Source organism: Watersipora subatra, chromosome 8 (assembly GCF_963576615.1).
Source record: "Watersipora subatra chromosome 8, tzWatSuba1.1, whole genome shotgun sequence".
In the NCBI taxonomy this organism is placed as follows: Eukaryota; Metazoa; Bryozoa; class Gymnolaemata; order Cheilostomatida; family Watersiporidae; genus Watersipora; species Watersipora subatra.
Genome location: NC_088715.1, coordinates 3318683 through 3341621, shown reverse-complemented (window position 1 = coordinate 3341621; position 22939 = coordinate 3318683). Strand labels below are relative to the sequence as shown.

The 22939-nt window shown below is 35.8% G+C and overlaps 1 protein-coding gene across 1 annotated transcript in view; it reads right to left on the bottom strand.

Moving 5' to 3' along the window:
- Positions 1-2333: 2333 nt before the first annotated feature.
- The window catches only part of LOC137401585 (neurogenic locus notch homolog protein 1-like), a 46865-nt gene continuing 26259 nt past the window's right edge, over positions 2334-22939 (bottom strand). The window contains exons 19-33 of the mRNA XM_068088014.1: positions 21759-21931; positions 21025-21150; positions 18743-18955; positions 18389-18522; positions 17538-17670; positions 14834-15058; positions 13098-13255; positions 12301-12508; positions 10524-10667; positions 9836-10008; positions 8784-8979; positions 7277-7363; positions 6956-7024; positions 4858-5091; positions 2334-2685 (exon numbers count right to left, since the gene is read on the bottom strand). Coding sequence (XP_067944115.1) covers positions 2486-2685; positions 4858-5091; positions 6956-7024; positions 7277-7363; positions 8784-8979; positions 9836-10008; positions 10524-10667; positions 12301-12508; positions 13098-13255; positions 14834-15058; positions 17538-17670; positions 18389-18522; positions 18743-18955; positions 21025-21150; positions 21759-21931 — 2473 coding nt within the window. The 3' untranslated portion in view covers positions 2334-2485. The remainder of the gene's footprint in view (positions 2686-4857; positions 5092-6955; positions 7025-7276; positions 7364-8783; positions 8980-9835; positions 10009-10523; positions 10668-12300; positions 12509-13097; positions 13256-14833; positions 15059-17537; positions 17671-18388; positions 18523-18742; positions 18956-21024; positions 21151-21758; positions 21932-22939) is intronic.

The window sequence follows — 22939 nt, the reverse complement described above, 5'->3', positions numbered from 1 at the left end:
CGTTATCTTCTTGGCTCCATTATCTACTTGACTCCTTTATCTACTTGACTCATTTATCTACTTGACTCATTTATCTACTTGACTCATTTATTTACTTGACTGCGTTATCTACTTGACTCCGCTATCTACTTGGCTCTGTTATCTACTTGACTCTGCTATCCACTTGACTCCATTATCTACTCGACTCCATTATTTACTTGACTCATTTATCTGCTTGACTCCGTTATCTACTTGGCTCTGTTATTTACTTGACTCCGCTATCTACTCGACTCCGTTATCTACTTGGCTCTGTTATCTACTTGACTCCGTTATCTACTTGGCTCTGTTATTTACTTGACTCCCCTATCTACTTGACTCCGTTATCTACTTGGCTCCATTATCTACTTGACTCCTTTATCTACTTGACTCATTTATCTACTTGACTCCGTTATTTACTTGACTCTGCTATTCACTTGACTCCGCTATCTACTTGACTCATTTATCTACTTGGCTCTGTTATTTACTTGACTCCGTTATCTACTTGGCTCTGTTATCTACTTGACTCCTTTATCTACTTGACTCATTTATCTGCTTGACTCCGTTATCTACTTGACTCTGATATCTACTTGACTCTGCTATCCACTTGACTCCGTTATCTACTTGACTCCGTTATCTACTTGACTCATTTATCTGCTTGACTCCGTTATCTACTTGGCTCCGTTATCTACTTGACTCCCCTATCTACTTGACTCCGTTATCTTCTTGGCTCCATTATCTACTTGACTCCTTTATCTACTTGACTCATTTATCTACTTGACTCATTTATCTACTTGACTCATTTATTTACTTGACTGCGTTATCTACTTGACTCCGCTATCTACTTGGCTCTGTTATCTACTTGACTCTGCTATCCACTTGACTCCATTATCTACTCGACTCCATTATTTACTTGACTCATTTATCTGCTTGACTCCATTATCTACTTGGCTCTGTTATTTACTTGACTCCGCTATCTACTCGACTCCGTTATCTACTTGGCTCTGTTATCTACTTGACTCCGTTATCTACTTGGCTCTGTTATTTACTTGACTCCCCTATCTACTTGACTCCGTTATCTACTTGGCTCCATTATCTACTTGACTCCTTTATCTACTTGACTCATTTATCTACTTGACTCATTTATTTACTTGACTGCGTTATCTACTTGACTCCGCTATCTACTTGGCTCTGTTATCTACTTGACTCTGCTATCCACTTGACTCCATTATCTACTCGACTCCATTATTTACTTGACTCATTTATCTGCTTGACTCCATTATCTACTTGGCTCTGTTATTTACTTGACTCCGCTATCTACTCGACTCCGTTATCTACTTGGCTCTGTTATCTACTTGACTCCGTTATCTACTTGGCTCTGTTATTTACTTGACTCCCCTATCTACTTGACTTCGTTATCTACTTGGCTCCATTATCTACTTGACTCCTTTATCTACTTGACTCATTTATCTACTTGACTCCGTTATTTACTTGACTCTGCTATTCACTTGACTCCGCTATCTACTTGACTCATTTATCTACTTGGCTCTGTTATTTACTTGACTCCGTTATCTACTTGGCTCTGTTATCTACTTGACTCCTTTATCTACTTGACTCATTTATCTGCTCGACTCCGTTATCTACTTGACTCATTTATCTACTTTACTCCGTTATCTACTTGGCTCTGTTATTTACTTGACTCCGTTATCTACTTGACTCTGTTATCTACTTGACTCATTTATCTACTTGACTCCGTTATCTACTTGACTCCGTTATCTACTTGGCTCTGTTATCTACTTGACTCCGTTATCTACTTGGCTCTGTTATCTACTTGACTCCGTTATCTATTTCACTCTGTTATCTATTCACTTGTCATAATTATGTGCTTACATCAGCTTCAAATCATTATTTTCTGTCTTGTTGCTTTCTTCATCTCCCAGTTATTCCTTTCAATGTTTTACATAAAATGAATTCGCTTCCTACCGCATCGGTTATAAATACGAAGAACTAAACTTTACCATATGATATTATATTTCCCCATAAGTATGATATTATATTTTACCATAAGTATATTATATTTTACCGTATGATGTTATATTTTACCGTATGATATATTTTACCGTATGGTATTATATTTTACCATATGATATTTTATCGTGTGATAATAAATTTTACCATACGATATTACATTTTACCATATGATATTATATTTTACAGTATGATATTATATTTTACAGTATGATATTATATTTTACCGTATGATATTATATTTTACCATATGATACTATAATAGATATATATATATAGAATATAAAACCTCCTTCAGCTCCAAGCTATTTATAGAACCTCAGAGTTTATTGAAGGCTGTTGAAAGTTTATCATAAAATTGAAGAAATAAACAAGAACAAACATGGTGAAGAACACAAAATAAAAAGTTTGAATAAAATACACTCAAAAAGAAGTAAAATTGTTAGTCTCCACTCTGAGTGGCTTCAGCGTCGAGGCTTTTAGCTGCCTCATGAGAGGAACCTGGTTCGGCGTCGATTCCTTTCGTGCTCTCTTTTCCTTTTGACTTCGTAGACTTCATTGAGGACTTGGAGTTTTTCGACTTTGTTGTTTTATAGGAGTGGACACTCTTGCTCTTTTTCTCATCAGCCCCTTCAGGGTTACCTGAAATTGACAAATTACAAGATATTAGTGAAAGATGCTATAACATTGTGTTTAAGTTTATTGCGTTATGATGAAATAATACATCAAGGTATAAAAGAGATATAATATGAGCAAAAAGCACTGCCAGATAGTGTGAAACTAGAGACAAGGCAGCCCAGTAGCACTGTTTATACAAGCTCTTCCAAGTAGACATCATAGATATAGCCATCTATCTGGTAGTTTTTCAACTCGAAAGGCCCTATTTAGTACACTCTGCAGTTTTATTTAATTCGATTCACAGTCAGAAAAGGCAGATAACTGAAGTCGAGTGTACAAGATTCATCCAACCTCTAAAACAGTGCTTTACCAGTTATACACTAGTCTAGGATTGGTCGGTAATGATCGGTGATAATTCTAAACCGATAACATTTTTAAAATTTTCAACTTTGACTCCGGAAAATCTAGCATCTTTTAATTATTGTTAACACTGCGAGCCTTCAGAATAGGTTGAAAAAGTTGATCAATTGAATTGCTACAGAATAGCCTAAGTTTCTTTGTTTAAAATCAAATAGTCAATAAAATCGGAATAGAAATAGAAAAGAAACAGTCTGGACATAAGGGCTTGGAGACTATTTCAATGAATAAATACTGGAGTATCTTCTGGTAATGAAAACATGCTAATAGTGAAAGGTTTAGGGCTCCAAATTCACTTCTCACTTCTGCTGGCCAATATGAAAGCTTGAAGAAAGACCAGAGCGGTTTAACTATGTTGTTACTATGTTAGTTTTCGTTAACATGTTAGTCCTTCGCAACCATTGCAAGTGTACTAGCGTATTTTCAATGTTGCTAGGCTACCTATAAAAGTTATCTTGCATTGGAACGTTACTTGTTCAAGTATTGTCATACACTATGTTTCCATGGTGCGCAGTACTGCGAAGCAGCCCCCTCCGAAGTCGAGGGGATTGTACGTTTGCATGCTGTGCAGTGGTTTTCAGCAAATACCGCAAATTAGCCAGAGAAGAGAAATTGTATAAATCGAATCGCCTGATGGAGAAATAGAATCGATCACGGATACCGAACGTCATAAACAGTCTTTTTTATTATTCTGTCGTCATTATACTTTTATTTACAATACACATTCACAAGGTTTTACAAACCTTAACACACTTTTTACATAGTTATATATTTTTAATAAGTATTTGTAAGTAATATATTATTTAAACGTTAATTTAGGACTTGCCACCTATTTTTCAAAGTGTTGGCATCGATAACAAAGTCCAGGAAAGTAATCACCTTATCATCCTCGTGAATGCAGACTATAATTAAATTTATGTGAAAGAAGATCGGAAGAATAGTGAAAAAACAAGATTAGCAGAACAACCTTTGTACTAGTTTATGGCCATCGAAAAATCTGTCTCCACGGCATGAGAGCTATGCGCAGCCACTGCGCAGTCGCTGTTTCCTTGCTGCGAATTTGCACTGGCTTCGCACTGATCAGTGCGCAGTGATTTCAGTGCGAAGATGCCATTTCCATGATTCGGAGATAGCGCAACTCCGAAGCACTGCGCATCATGGAAACATAGTGATTTATAAGTTATAAATATACTTTTGACTGATCATGTGAAATAAAATCTGGCCGACAAAACGATTAAAAAAGCTTGCTCAATGATGTCTTCTGCAATAGTTATAATCAAAATAATGAACCTACGCTGACATAAATCTAAAACTAGAGACAACATGGCAACTTCAAACTCGTTTGATCGTGATTTTGGAACTATGGAAGTGAATACACAGAGTCAAAAGAAGTGAGATAGCAAAGGACTGCATATATCCAAATCAAAAACAATAATTTGATATCTTATAAAATTATTATTTACCTTTCACTGCTGATTTCAATTGTTGTTCTAATAAAATGCACTTTTTGGTGTGTGAGTCACATGAATCATATGGAACTTAGTTGGTTGCGAATGACTTGAAGACAATATGTTAGTGATTAGTATAACGATGCTAACTAGACAGAACCTTTACAACAAAACAATACGTTGATATTTCTACAGCAAACAACAAATCTAACATAAGAAACCGACCAACTACACACGCTATATAATGCATAATCTATTAAACTACATATTCCCTGTAGTGAGCAAACAAACAATCTGATAATTCAGACATTCTCAAGTGCACAACTTATACCTATGCTGATATGAGATCGGTTTGGGGCTGCGGTGTTCAGCTGTGATGAGGTCATCTCTGGTAGCTTCTCAGAACTTTTATCCTTTTTCTTGCTGGACATGCTCATTGCGGATTTAGTCTTTTTAGATGCGCGAGTTGAGTGGGTGCTTGACTTGCTCTCTAATGGTTCCTGAACTCTCGGAATAGGAACTACATCCATAATGGTGTTAGGGTCGATATCAGCTGGATCTGCACCTGAAACCACTTCAAAAACTTTAAAATTTAGACAAATACGAAGTCACAAATTATTTTATTAACTCGTCATTTTTTGTTTCCATTTCAAACTAAAGATATTAGAGTTATGGATAAAACTATTCGATAATTTTTTAAACAAATATGAGAAAGAGTCGGCTGATAACTGATGAGCTCATGTTTTGATATCGCATCAAATAATTAAAATAATATCTTTTATAATACTTTTCAAGAGACTATAGATAAGCTTTATTTGAGAACTCTATTACAGTGAAATATTATTTTGAATTAAAATCTCTTGAGCTGAGTAGATGTTCGCTAGGCTAACATATCTCAATCCAAGAACTTTATTACTGATAGAATTATCTACAACTAGATTAGCACCTAAATTCATATAGCTATGTATAGCCAGATTTTTACTTAAGTTCATAGAGTGATGTACAACTACATTAATACTTAAATCTATAGCATTATGTAAAACTACTATCCGTTTCAAATTCATAGAGTCATGCACAGTTAAACTAGTACTCATATTCACAGAGTTATGCACAGTTAAACTAGTATTCATATTCATAGAGTTATGCACAGCTAAGCTAGTATTCATATTCATAGAGTTATGCACAGTTAAACTAGCATTCATATTCATAGAGTTATGCATAGTTAAACTAGTATTCATATTCATAGAGTTATGCACAGTTAAACTAGTATTCATATTCATAGAGTTATGCACAGTTAAACTAGTATTCATAGAGTTATGAACAGCTAAACTAGTATTCATAGAGTTATGCACAGTTAAACTAGTATTCATAGAGTTATGCACAGTTAAACTAGTATTCATAGAGTTATGCACAGTTAAACTAGTACTCATATTCATAGAGTTATGCACAGTTAAACTAGTATTCATAAAGTTATGCACAGCTAAACTAGTATTCATATTCATAGAGTTATGCACAGTTAAACTAGTATTCATATTCATAGAGTTATGCACAGTTAAACTAGTTTTCATATTCATAGAGTTATGCACAGTTAAACTAGTATTCATACTCACAGAGTTATGCACAGCTAACCTAGTATTCATATTCATAGAGTTATGCACAGTTAAACTAGTATTCATAGAGTTATGCACAGTTAAACTAGTATTCATATTCATAGAGTTATGCACAGCTAAACTAGTATTCATACTCATAGAGTTATGCACAGCTAACCTAGTATTCATATTCATAGAGTTATGCACAGTTAAACTAGTATTCATATTCATAGAGTTATGCACAGTTAAACTAGTATTCATAGAGTTATGCACAGTTAAACTAGTACTCATATTCATAGAGTTATGCACAGTTAAACTAGTATTCATAAAATTATGCACAGCTAAACTAGTATTCATATTGATAGAGTTATGCACAACTGCCTGAATACTGAGATTCGTAGACTATGCCTATTTAAAGAAATACTCATATTCATAGAGTTATGCACAGTTAAACTAGTATTCATATTTATAGAGTTATGCACAGTTAAACTAATATTCATAGAGTTATGCATAGTTAAACTAGTATACATATTCATAGAGTTATGCACATCTAAACTAGTATTCATACTCACAGAGTTATGCACAGCTAACCTAGTATTCATATTCATAGAGTTATGCACAGTTAAACTAGTATTCATAGAGTTATGCACAGTTAAACTAGTATTCATATTCATAGAGTTATGCACAGTTAAACTAGTATTCATATTCACAGAGTTATGCACAGCTAAACTAGTATTCATATTCATAGAGTTATGCACAACTGCCTGAATACTGAGATTCGTAGACTATGCCTATTTAAATAAATACTCAGATTCATAGAGTTAGACAAAAATAGATTACCCTGTGGTACACCAGCAGCTACATTTGCTTGTGATGCGATTCGTTTAGTCTCCAGAGCATCTCTCTTCACTATGAACAATAACCAAAGGTCAAAGGTTAGTAGTATGAATATATATATAGTTCACTTTATTCGCCAGTTAGATGCTAGAATTGATATTGCCATTTAATTAATTTAACAATCTTAATCTAAATTATTTATGCAAGTTGATTGTCTTTGTGAAATGATTAACGGTGGTAACGCTATCGATTGCATAACGTATAAAGACAGTTTAAAGATACATAAATTTACCTGCAGATAGATTCACATGGTAGATAATTTACCTGCAATTTGTGATTTTCTTGCCTCCAGGTTTAGTTCAAGCTCCTTGCCTTCCTTTTCATCCAATGCTGCAGAATTCTTCTTGAGGTCTACAATAGATAAACATACTACAATTCTGGCATCAGATCAGACATATATTCAGCAATTTTAACAGAGTTATCTTTAGTAGAGTTAACAATAGAGTTACCTACATCCCATAAAATAGCTTGTTTCCCATCAAATTATCAATAGTATATAGGGTTATCTAAATTCTGTAGAGTTATAAATATTAGTTGGAGTCGTCTCTATTACATAGACACAGACATGGACACCTTTGTCATATAGAGCTACTTATGTTACATAGAACTAATGATATTACATAGAGCTATCTACATTATTTAAAACTATCAAGATTTTATAAGATTACCAGAATCAAATAGAGTCGTCCTACATTGCTCTGCAATAAGCTATTTAGATTATAAGCTATCTATGTTATTTATATACATATCTATATGTAACTATGAAATTTAGTTACAATATCGGGTAATATGTAGCCTGTCTTGACAAACTGTTGTTTTTGCGAAGTTGTTCCCCGTTGAGCGAGTGAGCAACACAACAGCTTGTCACAAGACGTACTGCACCTGATGCATCAGCTGCACTTATAGGGAGTTGTTCTCTTCCGTCTGTGCGGCTCAGTTGCAATGTTATGTCGGTCGCTCCATTGGTAATCATAACGGATTTAGCGCAAAATTTTATGTAGAAAAAATAAGATTATAACGTTTAATCAGCGACCAGTCTCTGCGGTAAACTTTGGTAGAACTTGAGAACTTCGACAACAACAGCGACTAAACATGTCGTTATTTGTGCGCTCAGTAAGCTTAATTTCTATTTTTGTATCAGTCAGTTTTATTTGTTCTTATGGATTTTATTTTCAATTTATTTTATTCTTATGTTTTACTAAAGTTTACAACAGAGTTATAAACAACCAACAGTCTTTGGTTAAACGTTGGTAATATTTTTTTTTCTACATAAATTTTTGCGCAAAATTATTTATGATTACCGATGGAACGACCGATATATCACCGCAACTAAGCCGCATAGACGGAAGAGAACAACTCCCTATAAGTGCAGCTGATGCATCAGGTGCAGTACGTCTTGTGACAAGCTGTTGTGTTGCTCGCCCGCTCGACGGGGGATAACTCCGCAAAAACAACAGTTTGTCAAGACATGCTAGGTAATATGCGGAAAAGTTTCAATGCTGGCTGAAATAAATAATCATGGTAAAAATGCTTCTATACCATTTTTTTGTGATTCATTGATGTTAGCAGTTTATCAACACAACAAGAAGTTATACTTGCTGTCTGATAAAAATAAAGTGTTTAAAACAAGATAACAGATGAAATCTCTTAAAGCATAAATTCACTCTGATATTTGTAGTTTTCTACGCTATGTGTACGATTGCACAAGTATGCTATGTACACATCTACTGTGTCTATCACTAACCAATGTACTGTTCAATCTGGAACTCACACTCATTCCTGAGATAAATGGTAACAACAGTGGTAGCTACAATTCCAACAGCGAGCACACAGGCTACGAGAATGCCAACATAGTCAGTTTTTTTCAACACAGGTTTACGCTCGATCGCTCTTTCAAACCTCGGAAGATCAGGCACGGCAAGACATAGTCCAAAGTTGCACCTGAATGAGGGTGGGCAGTCAACATCCTGTACCAGAGAAAAAGGTAAAATCACAGTAACAAAACAAAAGGAATGATAGTTAATAATTGTATATATGTGTATATATGTTACTCAACGTTTGTGTCTATATGTGTATGTGCATATCCAGCTATAGATATTAAAATCTTGGAATTAAAAACTTTGCATTGCGATGACTTTGAACAAACAGAGACTGCAACCGCAAGTTTTAAATCCACACGCTCTACCACTGAACTATACAAGATGTAGCGTTCAAAGGCATTATCATATACGATACACACATGCACACGGTATGCACACGGTAAATGACGTATTATTTGGACATTGCGCCCATGCGTTATGATACCGCTGTTATAAATTATTTTTTGTTCAACTCTAGGGGACACGATGCTTTTTCGTTAAAGCAAATTTTTTCTACCAAAATATATCGACAATAATTTCTATCGAAATTAAAATTTGGTGACTTGTGTACTGATTCTATACGTTATTACGAGATATACTTTGCTCGCCATGGCGAGTTCAGTGATATCCATTATGGTAAAAATGAATTCGCAAACGGATAAATGATAAAATTTTAGTTATAAGTTTGAAGTTTACTAAAATACATTTTAAAACCTCCTCCAAGTATGTTTTTAGTAAACTAAACTAAAAACAACAAGGATTTTGAGATGAGCCCTCAAACTCCCAGGTTTATGATAGGAACCCTAGTTTGAATAGACATTACCATCCATTTGGGTTAACCAAAGAAAGGAGGAAACAATTTTATATAGATATATAATTATGGCTCAATATGCGCCATTACTAAGTCAAGAACAATTACTAGGTCAAGGTACTCTCAAGAACAACTCAGGAGCTATGTACTCACCCTTGAACACGTGCCAATAGGTTGACAGGCACCGTCTATGAGCAGAGACGTTGTTACAACACACGTGCACCGCTCAGCAAAACAATAGCTGTATGGGCCAAGGTACTCGTAGCAGTCGTCATCGACAGCGCATATGAACTTAGTGGTGGGTATAGCTGTCAAATACTTCTCAGCTGCAACATACATCACAATCATCACTCCAAAACTGCAACGTTTATGAGTGGAGGAATAGACGTTTTATGTCTCCTTCAGGAAAGGTCTGTACAGTAAGTGAAGTACATGATTGGCTAGGTTGCGGTAAACAAATAACATGATTGGCCAGGGTGTGATCAACAAACAGCATGATTGGTTAATGTAGTAAACAAATAATATGCTTGGCTAGTGTGTGGTAAACAGATAACGTAATTTATAAGTGTGTATCTAACAACTCGCATGATTGGTCAGTGTGTATTTAACAGCTCGCATGATTAGCTAGTGTGGTGAATATATGGCATGATTGGCTAATGTCGGGTGCGCAAATAAATTGATTGGCTAACAAGTGGTGAACAGATAAATTGATTGGCTGGCTAAGTTTTATCAGTTCTACACTGAAAGACAGTTATATTTCACAAGGATAGTATAAAGCAAAATTTATTTGGCCCAATTTAAACACTTTTATATGTTTAAACTCTCTTGTTTTACGACTTACGGACACAAGTGCCTGGAGAAGGACCAACGCAATCCATCTCTACGCATGTGCTGCCTCCGACGCAAGTCGTGTTAGTGCATTCATTCACATCTAGTCTGCAGTACTTTTCATCATAGCAGTGATTTTCCAAGCACTGACATTTACCTACATGTCAAAAAAGACGTTCCTAACATTGTAATTGGTTCTAAGGCTAAACGAAAACATTAGAATAGTATTTTAACCAAATTAGTGTGAAAGGGAGCAATCAGCCCCTCTAATATGTCTTTAGTGCTAGTGGTCCCAAGCAGTGCTGGGAGACTAACTGAAGTCTTTTAACATCATAATTAGATGATCAGATCGTATGACTCCTGCAAATTCCTTTTAATGACAAAAAACCTAAAGCAAGCAGTCAGCGAAACATTCTAACAAAATTCAGTCAAAATAACAGCCATATAACCTAACTATTTCAAGAGCAGACAATTACATGCTTATGATGATTGAATTTTCTCCCTAAAACTATTCAAGAAGAAACTGAAAGATGCTTTAGTAAAACAGATATTAGGCAATTTAAAAGGTCTAGAAGCCAAAACATTTTGTTAATGTTCGGCATGAATTGTATAGACACGGAAAGTCAATTTAAGTATTATAATTTTAATAAGCATAAACATCTAAGAACCATAGTCATCATGGACTACGATGTAATGATGACTACAATGATATAAAATATTACCTGTTAAAAATAACACAGCAGCAAACATTGACAGAAGTTAAGCGCATTTAGAAATAGTTTATTAGTTGCTTGTTGCACCTCGGTCTACGGGTACATAGAAACCTTTGAAATGACACTGTACTACACATTCTTCTTCTAACTAACCACTCTAGATAGAAGATACGGTAAAATTCTGTAGCAACTATACCCAAATAACGAATAGTAAAGTAGTACTAAAACAGTCATATGAATGTTACTGACTCATCTCATGCGCAGAAAAAACACTAATTCCTAACTGGGACAACATGAAAATATTGTGGCTAAGGAAGTATTTAATTACTTAGAATCTGTAACTACTAATAAATGGTATGATTAGCAGTGTAAGTAGTCGTCACAGCTGATTTATTTATATATATATATATATATATATATATATATATATATGATTTATTTATATATATATATATATAAATCTCAAACTCCGTCATTTGATCTTTCCAGCTGTAGCTATCCAAATCTAGGAATGAAAGATGTGCTTTGTGCTGGATTTGATCCTAGAACCTCACATTCACCAGGTGATAATCTAACCAATTAAGCTACGCGAGATTCGATGAATTCATCAGGGGATACGAGTCATTATCTCGGTTTCAATATGTATAGCAATCTGCGTTATGCAATGTCACTAAAGTTTGCTCTCACGGCTCTTATTAGTAGGTTTAGCAATATGGATAGTAACTTACTTAAATTAGTCATTGGCAATATGCCAGGCTAATGGCGAGTGGCAGGCAACTACACTACTTGCGACTGTTTATAAGCTGATTTTAATACCTGTGCAACGCCGGACATTCGACTAGTAGGTGAATAAGGCGTTCAATAATACTTAGCCAAAATAAAGAGATGAGGACCCTATTGTATGCTGATTATCACAACCCAACTGTATCACAAACCAAGCCAGTTGTCAAACAGACCATCTAGCTAGTGCCGCTGGTGATAGTACCTCGGTCAGAGTTGCAGTATCTACCACTAAATTATACCGTACAGACCTCGGTCAGCATTGCAGTATCTACCACTAAATTATACAGTACAGACCTCGGTCAGAGTTGCAGTAGCTGTTTGGCAGTCGAACACAGTCAGCATCTGTGCGGCAGTCGATCTCAGAAATTGGTTCATCATCTTTTACACAGACCTCTCCAGACTCATCAAGTTTGAAGCCAGCTTTACATATGCACAGTCTTACGATGTTACAGTACATGTTGGCATCAGCACAGGGTACACTTCCATCTAGGCACGGATCACACTGTAAAAGGCATTTACTGATATACTTACATTAGCAAACGTCCAGAGATTTTAATTAATTATTCTGGAATAAGATGGTAGAACGTCCAAAGATTTTAATTAATAATTCTGGAATAAGATAGTTATCCTGAACTGAGGTAATTGCACGTTTCATGATGTACTGTATATAATGGGTTGAGTATAACAGAAATTAGCTCACGCTTAAAATGATATTTCACCCATAATGATGATCAATGTACACAAAATATTGTTGTCGAATTACTGCAAAGAATTAACATATAAAATGTGTTTATTCTATAGCCTGTGCATCTAGCCTTTATGCAGAGAGACGCAATGCAAAAAATTCACAGAGTTATCCATTCACCAACCTAAGCACTTGACTTAGCCTGTACAAAAACGTAACTATGAAAAGCACTAGCAGAAAGCTGAGTAAAAAATGAACATTAATACTTTTTTATTGTCACCAATTGTTTTGCTACTAAAGACAGTTGTAATCTTGTGCTCTATTCTAGCATTGTCACCTTGAGACAGACTGTGTCTATTTTTAGTATTATATTCAGGATAACTTGAAGGAAGAAAAGACAACTCACCTTGAGACAGACGGTGTCTATTTTTAGCTCACACTCGAGATTCACCGTGGACCGCTGCATTCCATCCAGACATTCACACTCACCATCTACACAATTCTCAAAGAGGTCTTTAGGGCATTTGTACCTGTCCCCTTCTTTAAGACACTGAGGGTCTTGGGCTACAAAAGATTAGAAAGAGAGTAAAATTAACAACTAATCTAAAATACAAATTTCATCACATCCGGCGGTTCTTATATCACCATGAGATGTGGACCAGCGCCTAGCATGTTGGCAGGTCTGGTTATTAAGGTCTGGTTGGCTGAAAACTACTTTACTCAAATCTTTTTTTACAAAGTTTGATGTTGTTATATATATTTGTCTACTGGTACAGACTCAGAAGTACTGAGACAGTACCTAACCTTTTGGCGGTTCTGATCACTATATACAGTAAAACTCGGATAACTCAAACTTCAAGGGACTGAGCAAAAGTGTTCGAATTATCAGAGCGTTCAAGTTATCAGAGCACTGTCACAAGTCCATGTATTTACTTATTTATTAGTAGATACATGAACATATACAAACTATAATATAAATCAAAAGCACAAATGGCTTGTTTCAAATTAAATGTTTCTAATGTAAAGTTTAAAACGTTTTTATCAAAAAGTATAGAGATTTTTCTATCACTTGAGATTGGTTTGTTGTTTGAGGTGATGTTATTGCCAGGACGTTTTTTAGATTGACATTGGCAAAACTTGATCGTTGCTGAAATGCTCAAAGAAAAGACATCTTTTTCTTTTGAGCGTTTTACCCACGATCAATTTTGCCGATCTTTCTTGAAGTTTATGCAAAGATTACCTTACTTTACCTGGGATTCGTTAAGAGCAACTACACTCCGAGGCAGTTCAATTAAAAGTTTTACGAGGTTTTACGGTACATTGTATATCACTCACGCTTTTGAATGGATACTTATTGAATGTACACACGTATTTTGTGTTTAGGTCAAACGATGAATAGTTTTTTTAGCTAAGACAACGTATACGTTTGACTACAACAATTCTTAAGACGTTTTAAACATTCAACATTCCGACGTTAATTCAACACGGAATCAACGTCGGAAAACTATTCATCACGGGCTAGCCGGGTCTCAAGGATTTTCGCCACGCAAATACAAAACAAAAACAACATGCTGTTTTTGTTTTGTATGTGCGTGGCGAAAATCCTTGCGCCCGTGACCCGGCTAGCCCGTGCTGTTCATCGTATAGCAGTATAAATCAAAGTTCACCAAACCTTTAGAACAGTCGTTGACAAAAATATTTTGCCGATGGAGGTAATAATGACGCTTATGAATTACGAAAAGTTGAGGTTTGCCTTTATGGCTTGGAATAAAGTGATTTTCTAAAGCGATAGCAACCGTTTCGGTAGCCGTTGGGCAAAAAACAGTTTGTTATAACAGTGTTGAATTCGAGTTATATAGAGCCATTTATCATTGCGTGGGAACGGACCAAGCAAATCCAGTCGAGTTAACCATGTCTTCGCTATATCCGAGGGCGAGTTATCCATGTTTCACTGTATTATCAGACCTGTCAAAATTGTTTCGGTTATCTGAGAGGGTCTCAAGCTGTTAATTACCTTTGTCTACCGGTACATATCCAGGATTGCTGAGACAGTATCCATTTTCTTGGCAGGTCTAATCACAATATAGTCAGACCTGTCAAGATAGTTCCAGCTATCTGAGAGGATCTCACGCTGTTACTTACCTTTGTCTACCGGTACATATCCAGGATTGCTGAGACAGTATCCATCCTCTTGGCAGGTCTGGTAACCCAGACACTGGTCATCAGTAAGACATTGAAGAAGACACACACCCTCTGTCTGAGAACAGTAAGTTTTGGAAGGACAGTCAGAACTTCTAGAGCATCTCTTGAAGCAGTAACCTTCCAGACAGATGTCCGCTAACTCACACAGCACCACTTCGTCACAACCTGAAGCACCAAAATTGTATATCCTGAAGATGACGGAGTCTGTTTATATAACTACACTGTCTTTAGACTGCCTGTTTTTATGGCAGATGTATCAACTGGTCCCCTTATAAGACTGACAAGTTGATATTACCAGGTGAAACGCATAACATCACTCATTTGCCTTAAAACTATTGCCTATCAATAATGCCATCTCATATGAAGAATGTATCCATATGACACATGTACTTGATTTATTATAGTAGACGTATAAATATATTCACATAAATAAAGATTACTAAAAAACGGTCGTTGCACAAATCACAGAGCGAGTAATACTAATATTGGTAAAATATAAAATCTATGATTTATATATATAAACCTAAGAACATAAATAGAAGATAACACCAACTGTCGTATTAGAAAAGGCGATTGATTAAAATCAAGTTGAAGTACCCTAGGACACTTATATTTCACACAAGGAAATAGTGACACAAAAGGAAATCTTTATCATAAGAATGATCCAGATTGGCTTGTTGATGGGCTTGTATTGACTGATGAAGATGATGACAGGTAGGTAAGCGGGCTATGATATGCATGGTGCCTTTATTTTCTTGTCCATAGAGTTGATCAGAGTGTGACGGCCATTTTATTTTGAGCTAACTTTATATTAAACACAACTCATGATTTATCATGTTATAATCATTACCTTTCAGTATTTCAAAGCTGCAAAGGTGACAATAAAATTCTAAATTAGACCTTAAAGAGGCAATTTACCCTAGGACACTTATATTTCGCTAGTATTTAGTTTCGTGAGTAGCACACAGAGTAAAATTTCGCTGCAACTTAATTTCGCGGCTCTGATGAGTGCGAAAATATAGTGATGTGAAAATAAATGCAGTGGAAAAAACAGATTACATTCCTCAGGTCCAGTTTGCTAATAAGAAAAAAATTCAATTTGGGACTAGTTCGTATTTGTAAACCACAGGTTGAAATGTGTGGGTGAGATCGACAATTCAATTTGATCACTTGCTGCCATTTGTTTCTTAGACTATCAATGACGTCTAGGTCCCTCCCGCCGTGACTTTCACACTCGAATCCCAAGAAGAAGAAAATAGATAGGTAACAACCAACTTCACAACCAAAACTGTATAACCCTTACGCTGCCATAAACGCATTTATGCGTTTTCTAGAGGCCACTGCCATAAACGCATTTTTGGACTTTCTCAGCAATAGTGTGGTAACCTGATTTTATTATTTGTTGACCACATAACCCACGGTCTTTAAAAGTTTTATGAAATTGACTGTGTTGTCCGAAGATTTCTCTATAAAATCAGCCTAAAACAACGAAGCAATTTTAAACTTTTGTTTGAGAATTTCTAATCTAAAAACGAACATTTTTCTGTGAGTTCATTAACTACCCCGCGCGAGTCATAAAACAAGTAATTAGTTGTTGATGACATAATAGCCAATTTAGATTTTTGTGATTATACAGATAATTAAAGTAGAACTTGAAAAAATACTGTATACATATCATGAAGCAATATCGGCAATTTCGGTAAAATGGCTGGCACTAGGCCGGTAACGAATTTGTACATGATTGGCAGTGAAAGAGATAATGTGGTTGGACCTGATGAGGGTTGATATTGTTTTTGGTTGGTAATAAAATTCATCACTACAATAATTATTCTTCAATTTTATGACTTCACCTACCAGACTTTCATCCTCATCAGTTACAAATTCGGTGACTAAACTGATATAATCTTAATTTGCTTTGCCATGCTGCTCAGTCGGTGTATTAGCTATAATGAGTTTACCAGAAATTTCCCATTTATCCCAACCACAGACGAAAATTGCCTGCATTTCTAATATTACGATTTTATTGTGGATATCAATGAACAAAGCTATTTAACTTCGCGTTTTCGCTCGTTTGTTATGATAGTTTAGTTTCGCTCATGAAATTTTTGCGAAAGGATGACACCGCGAAAACGCGAAAGTTAGATGCCGCGAATACATAAGTGTCCTAGGGTATTATACATGCATTATTAACGAGTTTCACGAGGAACATGAAAAATGGGCAATAAGCAATAGCAATGACAAATTAATAACAAGATAATACAACAAATTTGCAAAAGAACTTACATTTTGAATACAAAATTATTTTAAAATTCCAATTTATATTTGATGTTTTCACATTGAATACAAGTTAGGCATAAAAAGTTTTGTATTTTGTTCAACCGAAATGAAATTTAAAAAAATACTAATAAATTTTAGAAACTATAGTCTTGTAACCTACATTAAGAAACATGAGCAAAATTGGATGCATACTGTGAAACTAAAGAGTGCATTATGGTGCAGTAATTGCATAAGAGTGATGATATTGCACATTCTTGTAAGAGAGAAAAACTCCAAAAGTTAAAGTTTTAGGTATGGAGAAAAGTTCATAGGTAGTTACAGTATATGAATGTACATTATATGAAAATAGGAATAGGAAGTGACTGACCATTAAGAGCGAGCTGGCAGACAGCACCTCCATACTGCACCATGCCCCTCGGACAGACACACTGACCAGTTTCATCATCACACACTGAGTTACTTATCAGTTCGTCGCATTCTCTGGCAGCTTCTACAGGTGTCTGTAGATTTAGATGTAACACTTCTAAATCTCTAAGTTTAGTTAAAACTTTATGCAAATTGAACTCACTGTACATTCTGGGACATAAAATTGAGTATAAAAATTACATAAAAAATAATAAAAATGTATATCTTTCAAGTCACTTTAGCCGATTTAGTTGCTACTTAGATTTACATTTTCTGCTCTGACACACAATACCGTCAAGTAACACATGACACTCACTGTCAAGTGTCATGTGTCATTTGAGGATGTCATGTGTCACTTAATGGTGTTATGTATCACTTGATGGTGGCATGTGACTTAATGGTGGCATGTGTAACTTGATGGTGTCATGTATCACCTAATGGTGTTATGTGTCACTTGAGGGTGCCATGTGTCTAAATCGAGTGTAAAACAACTACATAGAAGATAATGAAAATGTATATATTTCAAGTCATCTTTGCCAATTTCGTCGCTTGTTGGAGTTACATTCTCTGCTCTGGTCAAGTGATACATGCCACTCACTATCAAGTGTCATATGTCCCTTGACGGTATTGTGTGTCACTTAATGGTGTTATGTATCACTTGATGGTGGTATGTGTCGCTTGATGGTGTCATGTGTCACTTGATGCCATTCAGACAATGTCAAAATATATGAAAGTAAAACAATTACACTAGATGGAGTCATCTCAAAAAATATTTGTTGTTTGCAAGCTATCTGAAGCCTTGTAATAACTAACCAGTGTGAATCCATCAGGAAGGAATCTGGTTGGAGGACAGAAAGGGCTGTAGAGAAGACAATCATCATATGATATTCCAGCAGTAGGACAGCCACAGCCAGTCTCAACTTGACTATCCAATAGGAGACAGGAAACTACAAAAAATCAGATTGGTGACACCCAATGAGTGAAGTAAACTAAGATGGGAGATACTAACGACTACTTGTGTTGGATTGTGAGTAACTGTAAAAATTGGAAATATTTCAATGGTATGCAGATCAGTGTGACAATGTTGTTGGTCAATGTAATTGTGGAAGACATGGCACTAAATTTTTATTAATTTCTATGTGCAGATGATCACAAGGCATGCCTTACCTTCACTGTCACAGATCTTAAGACAGACATCATCCTGACATGAGAAACCAGAGGTGGAGCACTGCACATCACCCCGAGTGCAGCCATCTTGACAGTATGAGTTGAAACAGAAACCTGTGGGAGGGCAATCGGCATCACTCGTACACAGAGCTAGGTAGTTGGGTCTACAGGGACTGCCAAGACCAGTTGATGTACACGCCTCTCTACAGACACCTGCAACAAATTCCAGCATTTTATAATTACATCGCAAACTGAAAATGCCTGTGACAAAAATTCAAGCCAGCTATTTAGCCAAAATTTATTAACAATCACAACAGATTTATCCAATTTGACAATCGGGGGCCTATGAAACTCCTCATTGAAGACCGCAAAGCACATGACCTATGCTGATAATGCATTGATACTGTATGTCAACAGAGGCCCCTGGCTTCTAGGACAGGATTTTAGGCTTATACTTACAATGTCTACATCGACTCAAAAAAGAATTTAGAAACTTTGTGACTCACAGGGCGACAATCATAGTTAAAAACATTGATGATAGAAATTATTACTGGGTTTCCATGCTTTGAATGGATTCGTCATTTCTGCTGCTCGGAATCATAGGAATGGTGAAATCCAAACGAATTCAATGCAATTTTGCTTTGCAAAAATTGTGCGAGAATATTCGCAGTGAGACTAGCATTCTAAAAGACTACTATTCTACTACTAAAAGGATTCAAATCGAAAATATTTAGTTAAGCTCTCCTCAGTAAATGTAAAAATTCAGGACATTCCACCACACTACCACGCGGGTATATTCTAACTACACTATTGCCAACGATAAGCGTTTTATACGACAATGATGAGATAATTACCTTTCTATTTATTGAAAGTATAGCAAGGAGTAAATTATGTGGCTGTTTTGTAACATAAAAGGTAGCGATTACGGAAACAAAAAGAAAATACTCATCAGGAATTGTGACTGAGTTAGTGCAAGTGTACGAAACGTGAGTTGAATATCGACTGTGACCCAAAAGGGAGTCTTTGGGTCACAGTCTAGTTTAACAATTCCTGTTTTGGGGAGTACATCTCACATCTCACTAATATCTCACTTATCACCAATGAATATGACCTAAATATCATAGAGCTACACTAATATCTCACTTATCACCAATGAATATCACCAATGAATATGACCTAAATATCATAGGGTTGCACTAATATCTCACTTATCATGGTTAATGTGCAAAGCGAAAGGTGAAAAACTGCAACGCAGCACCAGCCTTCATTTATATGTATAAATTTCAGTGTTTTTATTTTGTTGGTCATCCCTGTGTTCAGTTATAGCGATTGAAATCTAGAAATGAAAAACCTATTTTGCAAAGGATTTGATCTCCATACCTCCAGGTCTGAAGACCGTCAATCTAAACCACTACACTTTGATCGGTCAATTTACCATAGCAATGAATGATTGGGATTACATCGATTACATTGGTTGATTATTAACTAGCACAGTTGATCAGTACGCATGGCGTAACGATTATTAAGCTGGCTTAAAATACTGCTATTGTTTGAGTAATGATTGAGAGTACTAGCTTACTACATTCGGCTAGTCTTGTAGATCAGCCAGAGTTCAAGAGCTAAAACTCAGGCTGAGTGCAAGTGTAGCCTGGAATTGGAGCTGAACGGTATGGCGATATAATCGTATAGTGGCAATTTAATTGCTCAAGTGGCTCAATTTTAAGGTAAGCGATTCTAAAATCAACCCCATTTAAAGAGATATCACCAATTGTATAAACGATAAAATCGTTTTTACAGTTTAAACCCCTATGATGACAACTCACTTTGTTGTGAAATTTTTGTTGACTTTGTTCCGTTCCTCCACCGCCACACGTGATAAAACTGCGGCAATTAGAAATGCATAAGGAACTAAGGCCATTAATGATAATGGCAACAAGTGGCCAAAGACCATTGCTTGTCATAAAAGACTATATACATGTAGGTAATTAATGACTCCGCTTCATCATCTGTCTATGTCTATGATGTTAAAGTAGATATACCTCAGACTAGCACTCTGTATGACACATTTAAAGGAACATTATGACTTTACAATATCTTTTCTTTCTTCTACATTTATTATCTACATCTTACAATGTACAATCTTCCTATTGAATAGCATGAGATCTTCAGTTGAGCTAAATCTGTACACAAAATATTTTATTACAACCTTAGCTATCATCCTTAAACCCATCCAATATAGACTAGTCACTCGATGCAAGAGAATAATAATGAAATTGTTTTACCGCCATGACAGCGCTGGCCAGTCAGACAATCAGAATTTGAGCTGCAGATATGCACACACATTCCACACTCACACTTCTGCTGCAGATTACAGTTGCTGTCTTTAGAACATCCGTAATCGCAGTATCCTGTAACACAGAAAGGAAGTATGTTAAAGGTTAAACAGGTTAAAGGTTAAACAGGTCAAAGGTTAATCATATCAAAGGTTAAACCAAAGTCGTAAGATAAACAGTACTTATTCCGTGTTCAATATTTTTGAAACCAATAAAACTACTATGAGCCTTGAGACAGCCTGACCAACATACCGAACAGCCAGTTGATTATTAGTCTAGGAAAAGCGACTAAAGGCTGGACCGCACTAAAGTTTGCAGCTGTGAAACTTTCCCAACATTTCATTGAGTATCAACGACAGTGAACAGATTCGATTTATTTATTTCCGTTTATGGTAGTCGCTAGAGATCTAGTATTTGATTCGAGCGAAAACAAAGGTTTTTCAAGAAAAATGAGAACACTACATCACGGAGTATTCACTGATGCAAATACAGAGAGGTTTGAAATACTGTGAACATTCGTTATCATCGACGATCACCAAAGTATCTTGGCATCGATGCCAAGATACGGCGATATAATGTGACCTGTACTTCAATGCGAGACCTTTACATCGTCAAAAGACATGTTTGACCCAAGTAAATATTACAGCCAGTTGAAAAAGGAAAAACATAAGAAGAACAAGCACCATTAACACATGTCAGTCCTGCTGGGCAGCCTGAGCTCTCTGCAGCGCATAACTGGTAACATCTCTTCCCTCGGCACTCATAGCCGGGTTCACAGCTGACTACACAAGTTTCTAGTACGGGGGAAGCGCACCTGTCCCCAAGCCTCTGATAATCAGGGAGCTCACAAAGACACCTGAAAAATGGTGAGACCTCCATGAATAGAACAAGGAAATGATCAAAAAGGCATGCTTAGAACAAAGATTTTATGAGAATGTTTTAGTAGTATTGGCAAAAAAATGACTAGAGTGGTTTATAATGCATCTGGAGAGAATGAGCAAGTAGAGTGGTTTAAAGTTAGTAGTTAACCTTGTTAGCAGGGTGTTAATATGATAATATGTTAACCTTGTTAGCAGGGTGTTAATATGATAATATGTTAACCTTGTTAGCAGGGTGTTAATATGATAATATGTTAACCTTGTTAGCAGGGTGTTAATATGATAATATGTTAGCAGGGTGTTAATATGATAATATGTTAATATGTTAGCAGGGTGTTAATATGATAATATGTTAATATGTTAGCAGGGTGTTAATATGATAATATGTTAACCTTGTTAGCAGGGTGTTAATATGATAATATGTTAGCAGGGTGTTAATATGATAATGCTACCACATTTCACTTTTTCTTCTAATTCTGACATTAAAATAAATATAGCACCTACAGTTAGACCTCTACATACTTCAGTGGAACCTCTACATATTACAGTTAAACCTCTATATACTACAGTTAAACCTCCACGCACTACAGTCGAACCTCTACATATTACAGTTTAATCTCTATATACTACAGTTAAACCTCCACACACTACAATCAAACCTCTACATACCGAGTTATTTGTTCAACGATTTACTCATACGTGTATGCTGGAACAAAGAATTGTCTAATAATACATTGAAATCAATATAATTCGTTCCACAGCCTACATGAGGTCCTTCAAGTAACTTCACTTACATGGATAATTACAACACTACATCTAATAGAATCAATTGTTAACAAACCATTAATAAATAAAGTAGAAGTACACAGAAAAGGCTTCTACTTTACCTAAGAGAGGCAGAGGTAGTGATAGATTTATGGGAGTAGAAGCACACAGAAAAAAAGGCTTTTACTTTACCTAGGAGAGACAGAGGTAGTGATAGATAT